At 35.3% G+C, this 8396-nt stretch overlaps 1 protein-coding gene across 3 annotated transcripts in view; it reads right to left on the reverse strand.

The window, feature by feature from the left end:
- Nucleotides 1–488: 488 nt before the first annotated feature.
- Nucleotides 489–8396, reverse strand: part of BRINP3 (BMP/retinoic acid inducible neural specific 3) — a 501932-nt gene continuing 494024 nt past the window's right edge. For all 3 annotated transcript variants that reach the window (XM_007480975.3, XM_007480976.3, XM_001367197.4), the window contains exon 8: nt 489–1960. In XM_007480975.3, coding sequence (XP_007481037.1) covers nt 844–1960 — 1117 coding nt within the window. In that variant the 3' untranslated portion in view covers nt 489–843. The remainder of the gene's footprint in view (nt 1961–8396) is intronic.

Raw genomic sequence — 8396 nt, forward strand, 5'->3', positions numbered from 1 at the left:
CTAGTTACTAGAAGTTACAAAGTAAATTACTAAGGATGTTGCTAAGGAAATTAATTTCCCTCCTATATATTCTAGTTATAATTACAATGATTTTTTTTCTTTTATGCATATGTGTTTACTTAGGAAGAAGAAATAGTCTAATTTCTAAAACAGTGAGTGATTTTGAATTGAGAAATGATATTTTGAGCATTTTGGGGATATTCATTTCTAGGAAGAATTTACAAATTTGAGTGATAGAAACAGAAAGCCACTCTTGTGCCATCAACAATGAAAATATTACTGAAGAATGCAACATTTTACCAATATTTCAGTTTTCCATAAGGATTACAAAAGAGAATCCAATTTGCATCAAGCAAGGAACCTTTCCAGTGTTTCCAATAAAAACAAAAAATAAACAAACCAACATGCATTTTCCCCAACCCCTAACAAAGTTATATCAAAATAGAAGTCATTTCATGGGGGGAAAAAAAGGAATCCCACAGCACTTCTTTTTAATAACTGTTCAGCTACAAAATTTTATTGGTATCCTTTTATGTTCCCTCTAGAGGATGTAATGCACAAAAGCATTGCCACGGAACATATAAAATTACAAATGAAATTTATTGTAAAAAGTAGAATGTCTTCTAGACTGGTGTCAGTATTTATTTCATTCATAAACCAAAACTGCAGGTATAATATATTCATTGTCAGCAAGTTCATGTGTAAATTGCCATCCAACGGTATTGACTGATATAAGACAGATATTGAAAAGACAATTTAAATTTACTCTTCCAAACATAAACTGTTCCACAAAAGCACTGTAAAAACTCCTTCAAGGTTTTGGGTTGTGCTTGACATTTATGGTTAACTACATAATTTGGTTGTGTCGTAATCCATTGTGTTTGGCAATTTGGAGTTAAAGGCCTGCAAAGCAGATTGAATTCTCACCACCTCACTAGTCGACAACTTGAGTCTATGACGAAGCAAGCAAGAGAAAAGGTCAAGCCGACGCTGACCAGGTGGGGAGAGTTTATTTACACGGTCCCTTATCTCAAGCAGCTGCAAAAGTGCTGAGTCCTGGGATCCCTGAGTATAGGGGTAGTCCAGCTGCAAGATCAAATCCCGAATTGCTTCAGGGTCAAAGTGCATGCTGTAGCCAAATACTTGAATGTTGTTGATTTTCATGTAACCCAGATTGCGGGAAGGGTCAATAAACTCCAGGGGTTCATAATAGATGCTTTCGTTGCCATTTGGACCGTTTGACTTGATGCGACTCCTCAAGTAGATATGCACTGTTTCAAAAAAAGTCTTCCACTTGTTGCCCAGAGTCAGCGTCCAGTTATAACACTGAAGTGGTAAGTCCAACTTAGTCCGCTCCCAGTCTGGGAAGCTATTTTCGTTCACGGGCATAAACCAACTCTCAGAGTGGCTGCCTCCAAAAGGATTGACATAAACAGCCAAAACTGGCTCCAAGGTGCTATTTTTAGTTAAGCAGATCTGCAGAGAGAGCCCCAAGATCATGTGGACAAGGCTTGCTTTGTATTTGTTGCTCTTCAGGGTAAGGAGCATTCGTTTGCGCCAGGAAGGATCAAACCAGCTATTAAGGCGCATGTCGTTGCTGATGAAAATGGCATGGACTTCGATTCTCCGGTCAGTCTTCTGCAAAAGATATTTCATTTCCAGGTCCTGCAGGTCAGTCTCAAAACCGATATAGTGCTCTGTGGATTCTGCCACTTCCGGTTTACAAAGCCCTTGACTCAGCATATATCCGGTATTACAGTTTCCACAGCGGGTACGATTATCGGGAGCACAGGTCAAGCAGGAAGAACCGTCTCCCACAGTGCAGGGGAGGAACCCGTGGCAGGCCACCTGGTCATTCGGGCAAGTACAAGAGTGGGTTTCTTCAGAAAAGCTTCCAAGAAGGCCATTTTCATTGCAGTACAGAAATGACTGGATTCGGGTTAACCAGTAGGTCGAAGATCTAGGTAAAAAAACAAAATGAAAGCATAAGGAGAAAGTCATTACGATGAAGTCATCTCCTTTTTGATGTTATTATAAAGTAAGCTCTTGGACTGGGTGCTACAAAATTACAGATTCTGAGTTGAAGGGGACTTCCGAGATAAACTTGCCCAATTTATACCTGAGGCAAGAACCAACCCTTCAACATAGTAAGATCTGAATGAGACTTTAAAAGATCTACTTGGCCATAGTTCTTTTGTTTGTTGGTTTTTTTGTTTTTCCTTTAGATTAAAAAAGTGGTCTAAAGGGATTAAATAATTTATCCAAAATCCTAGGAATTAAGAGACAAATCAGGACTACAATATGGTTCCTTTCATTCTAAATTCAGCTTTCCTTCTGAAAAGTTAGCTTAGTCAAAATAGCCCCAAGGATGAAGAACTCCCTGCCTAATAAGCAATTCCAATACCAAAGGGCTGATATTATTTGAGTGTTTCTCCTTATACTGAGATAGAATTTAGTTCCATGTAACTTCTGCCCAATGGCACTAATTCTGTCTTGGGGGCCTGAGAAGAACAATTCTAATCCTTCCTCTACATGATTAATCTCCATATAATTGTGTCTTCCTTAACCTTCTCTAGGCTAGATTTCTTTAGTTCCTTAAACTAATTGTTATAGACTCTTCAGAGTAGTTGTTTGTTTTTGTTTTTTAAGACCAGAAAAATATGCTTATATATATGTATTATATATGTATTATATATGTAGCTTAATATGCCACATTGGAAAGATTTTATAATCCGTATAACCATATAGAAGGGTATATGCAGATGAGTCAAGTCTGAAATAATTTTTTGGTTTTATTCTAAAAATATCCACTTTAAAAGAAATACTAGCAATCATCTCCTAGCATAAACAATTTGTTTGCAACTTGATTTAATTTTTTTTATTCCAGTGAAAGACCTAAGATATAGTGAAATGAGAAGCCAAGATAAAAATATAGTTTTTTTTTATCAAACAAAATGCTTGTAGCAAACTTAAGTTATACAGAAAAATGCTTAATTTTCACTCATTTCAAACTCAGCAGCAGGAGGTATTAGTGCAGGAGCAATGATGCATAGAAAGTAAAACAGATAAACAGAAGAAAAAGAAGAAATGCATACATAAATGCGCATATATATATTTATTTAATCAGTGTATTTAAATCTTGGAGATTGATCCAGCTAAATAGACAAATGAATATCACCTGAGGTAAGTATACTTTTATCAAATACATTTGTTTTTTTTTTTAATTTTTTTTTCATTTGTTTTTTTAAGGGCCTTATAAATAATAATTTCTGTCTTAGATGTTTACTATGGGAAGAATACATAGTTTAGAGATGATATGCAGAAGGCTCAAAGGAATGCTTAATATATTTTATTTCTGTTTTGAACATTTTTTTCAGATACATATTTTAAAAAAAAACAAGTTAGTCATGATATCAAGCTTAGAACTAAAAATCAACTGGAAAATAATTCCTTATTTTCCATATCTTAAAAATGTAGGTGCTATTTAGGTCTCATAGCAGAAGGTAAATTACCATATTTTAAAATATGCTATTGTGTAGATATTCTGGTATCTGATGTTTTGAGTTAACAGTTTTCTAATAGCTCTGTGATTTTTAGAATTGACCTGGAATATCAGGATTAATCTGATAAGGCAATGATGCATGCCCAGGAAGGGACTCCACAGTGTTCCTAAGCAAGAATAGTTCAGTCCAGCCCTGAAAGGTCATCAGTCCCTGCAGATAATAAGTCAGTTTTCTTCCACATTATCAAAGTAACATCCTTGTTGACATTCCAGGTTGCTGAGGAACATCTGTTTGTAGGCAGAAGTTTCTTTCTTGTTGCCTATTCCTATAGACCCTCTCCCTTCTTTCTCAAAACATGAAAACTCTAACCTCTTTCTCTTCAGTGGACTTGGGTTTATTCAAACCTCCACATGCATCTTAATTCTCTTTTTAAAGGGAATAAACAAATTCACTAAGCATACTGATTTGGTTTTCAAGGGTACAGAATAGAGCATTGGTGTCAGTGTTGTGGGGTCAGAAAGATGAAGCCCCATTCTGCTCTCCATGGTCCAGCCAAAGTATGGTCCTTAGAGAGGCATTTACCAACTCAATTTGGGCTCCCACAGATTGCAGTGAATGATCTGCCCTTTTTCTAGTTTTGATTCCTGAATATCCCCCCCCCTCCCTTTTTTTTCTGATACAGTGACATTTTTTTCTTTAAGTGAGTGAATTTCTGGTGTTGTGACTGAAGAGAGCACTTGTCTGTCTCTTCTTGGGAGAGTTTTTGGCTTTTTGCTTTGGTTCTTTACTTTGGTAATGGGAATTTAGATTAGCAACAAGAAACTGCCTAAGGAACCAGGTGTCAGAGCATATAAATTTGAATTATCAACTTCCAGGAAACCTTCAGTGGGAAGCAGCAGTAGGTAACAGACATCTCTGTTATTTTTGGGTAAGGATCATTTAGTTTTAATCATGGTTAATAAAAATAACTCCCATACTTTATTGGCCAGAAACCGGGGATCAGGACAAAATTATTTAAACAAAATTGGCTCCAAAATTTAAAAAAAAGCCATCGTTTCTTCTCTGTTCTATGTATTTGTTGGTCTGCATTTGCGTTTGTGTGAGTTATGGGAGAGTGTCAATTGATGTCAGTCTCTGGGAATCTGTGTTTTGGTCCATCTGTGTTCAATAGTACACACAAGCTAGGATTTTAGAACGAAAATCTTTATGTGTCTTGTGATTTGTTTTAGAACTTTTTCTGGCTTTTCCTCATTATTTTCTTGAAAACTGAGAATGTTTTGAGAAAAAGAGAAAGATAATGGAAAATCTATGTTGTCATGAATTAATTAGGAATTACAAATCTTTAAATTGACCTTTAAATTATTCTTATGATATTGGAAGTATTATGTGATATTTTGAGTTGATATTCCATAAATTTTAAGAGAAATTAATTTAACAGGAGAAATTAAAACTATCCCTCAGAATGCTGGATTTATTTCTTTCAATTGCCAAGGAAGGAAATCATTCTTGGTTTTAGCAAAATTGTAGGAATATTCAAGAAACCTTTGTCAAATGAGGGTTAAAATTAAAAGTAAATAAGTTATTAGGATACTTAATTAGATGTTTTCTGTATTTTGAAGTGAAGTAGAAGTCACTCCTGAAAGGAAAAATTAATGAGCAAATTTGACATTCCAGAGAAGCATAAAAAGGTAGTTTCAATAAAGTTGAATAGAATACATTAATACCTGAGAAGGTGATAAATGAAATGATTAAGATAACTATGATATTTAAGATACATAAGACACTGAAAAAATGCAAGATAACTAAAGTACTTAAGAACTTAATCAGTATTAGAGCAGTGAAAAGAAGTATGTATAGAAAGAAGGAAGGAAATTTGGCAAAATGGGCCATTTAAAAAAAACAAAACAAAATAAGAGAGAAGAGAAAATGAGAGTTATAAGGGGGTAAATTATCTTTTATTAAAAGGTCTATAAGATGTAAATACAGTGAAGGAGAAGATGAGGGTGGTGGAAGGGCTATGCTTGAACCTTACTGTCAGCAAAATTGGCTCAAAGTGAGAATATGTTAAGGGTGAATTTTTAGGATTGACCCCGAATATATTATTTATTGGTTGCCAGGGATTTAAATTCTAAATCCAAAAGAAATAATCATGTCAGAATAGAATTTTATGGTGGTTTATTTACAATAGAAGGAAGAAATTAAGAATGAGGGAGAGAGGGAAAAGGGGAGAATAGCTGCCCTGGCCTAGTCTGAACCGAGTGGGAGTTCAGAGGCCTCAGCCAAGTGGCCTTCCCAGAAGATTAAATGTAGCTCGGCTTCTAGCCATAAGGCTTCCTTCAAGATGAGGGGCCTCCATGGAAGCTGATGCCTTCAGAAAGCCAGGGAAAGAGAATTCAGCCTTAACACTTACCATGTGGTCGCCTAAGGGAAGCAGTCTGAAGTCTCCATGCTCCAGGCCTCCAAGCCAAGAACCACTATATAAATCTGCCAAGGTTCCTCTCACAGGAAGTGACGGAAGTGACGCAACATATAATATAGGCAATTCTTTACATCTCTTCCTGTGTCTCACATGTACCATACTTAAACTTGGCTTAGGACATCCAAGGGGGTCAGTCAGTTGTTTCTGATCTGTCATTTGCTAGCACACATGGGTCATAGACCATCCTCCCCCACAGTTAATCCTTAAGTGGGGGTGTATACTTTCCTGTTTGCTAGAATTCTAAGGATGAAGCAGGGTGGAGTAAATCTAAAATTCAAAAATAAGACACACATTGCTATAGAAACCTACCTTACTTTATAGGCAAGTAGAAGTGTAAGTGGAATAAGGGAAGGGCAGGAGTAGAGGAGAAGGATGGACAAAAAGAAATATTAAAGAAAATATTTCAAAATGCTTATAGTCTAAAGTGTTATAACTAACCTGGAAGAGAAATCTTTATCATTATATCTTTAACTATCAATTACAAAATGATGCCCTATTCTTTTCAGATAAGCCCAGGGAATAAATTCTCCTTGAAATAATTGGGACCATGTGGAGACAAAGGCAAAGTGCCTTTGACTGCTTTACCATGACTAGATTAGGGTAATCATTAGAGGAAATAATGGGATTCTCTTTGATGGAAAATTCTTAAAGGGAATGGTCAAAGAGCAATCTTATTTGTTCTTAATATTTCTTCTTTTCTGATGGAATAATTTATTGTTTGGCCCATTATGATTTCCTTGTCAATATTTCCCCCCTTAAGTATTCTATTTTGAAGCTCTAATTTTATTTCTTTCATTTACTCTTATAGTCCAATATCCAGGACATTTATTTTTCTGGAATTCTATTTATATTGTTTTAAAAGTTACTTTCCTATTTTGAGTTTGCTTATCGGGCTTCTCTCAGTTGAAAATATTCATTTTCTTTGGTCATTTCTTCTGTTTACTCTTATCTCTCTAACTTCAATTTCTGGATTAGATACAAAGATGTGGGCCAGACTCTATTTCCATACTCCTGGATAGTATAGATAAACCTTGATTGATACTGAATTTAGTGACTAAGTCTAGGTCCTTACTTTTTCAGAAAATGTCTAGCCTTATTCTTTTACTATGGTTTTGGTCCATACTGACTAAGGATCTGGATGGTGGGCTGAGTATGCTCTTGCTGAGTGCTAGCCTGGTGCTATTATGCCACAACTGGGGCCCTGCATTTCCCCATGTTGGGCATAGTTTGGTTCTCAGTCTTGCTTTGGTTGGAGATTTCAAATACTTCTACACTAGGCCAGGTCATTTTTTTTTTGTACACATCTTTTTACATAGTCCTGGATAGAAGAATCTATACCTGATTTTCATTGATTTTTCATAATCATTATTCCTTCTGGTACATTTTTAGATTTTAGTCATATGTTTGTGAGAAAGATGGGCTCCTTTAAGTCCTATGAGACCATTTCATAATTCAGTGTCAGAATAAGAGTCAAAAAATACCCTGTTGTATTTTAGTTTTGATACATTCACTTAGAGAAAATTGGAGGGACACTGCACAAGAATCATTTTTATATGGGTCTAGGAAACTTGGTTGTGCCCCAGACATTATGCATAGATTGCTAAACTAGTTAGAACCACACTCTTTCGAGAAGTTAGAATAAGAATGATTTATTTAGTTGCATACACCGATTAGTAAATATGCGGTAGAGTGGAAATTTTTCAAGATGATGCAGGTGGAATGTAGCAGATCTGGGATTTAAACTATCAATGATTGGTATGAAGGAGTATCATATTTAGAGATCATGCAAATCTGAGACAAACAGCTAATAATAGTTAACAAAGACAGCATCTAAAATATTGTCGAGTCTTTAAAATAATGACCTAAATATAATAAGATAGAAATTTGTAATGATTAAATTTGTGTTTAAAAATTATTTTCAGTATAGAAGCAATTTGACATAAAGTGCCTAGAAAAAATACATAAGGGTTGCAGCAAAACATGAGTTTAGAAGGAGTCAACACTATGATGGGACATTTCCTGTACCTATCCAAAAAAAAAAAAAGAAACTCCATCATTTAGGCTATATGCAGTGCCTAGAATATAGGTGGAAAGAGTTTCCTATGTTTTGTTTTGACAATCTGAACTACCATCTTATGTTCTGGGTACATTTTTTAAAAAATGACACTAACAAAAGAGAAATGTGCAGGAGTGTAACTAGTATGATGTGAAGGCTAGAGACTCTATTGTACAAGAGTGGTTGAAAAGAATCAAATACATCTAAATATTACTAATATGAAGAGCAGGAAGAAACATAATCCCAGTCTTCAAGAAATTTACATTATAATGTGGGAACACAAAAGAGAAAGCTGAAAATGAGTGGGACTAAGCCTAGGAAAGAATGAAGTAGTAGGAGAAATGGGGAGAAGTTGAAT

The sequence above is a fragment of the Monodelphis domestica genome, chromosome 2, assembly GCF_027887165.1.
Source record: "Monodelphis domestica isolate mMonDom1 chromosome 2, mMonDom1.pri, whole genome shotgun sequence".
NCBI classification, from domain to species: Eukaryota; Metazoa; Chordata; class Mammalia; order Didelphimorphia; family Didelphidae; genus Monodelphis; species Monodelphis domestica.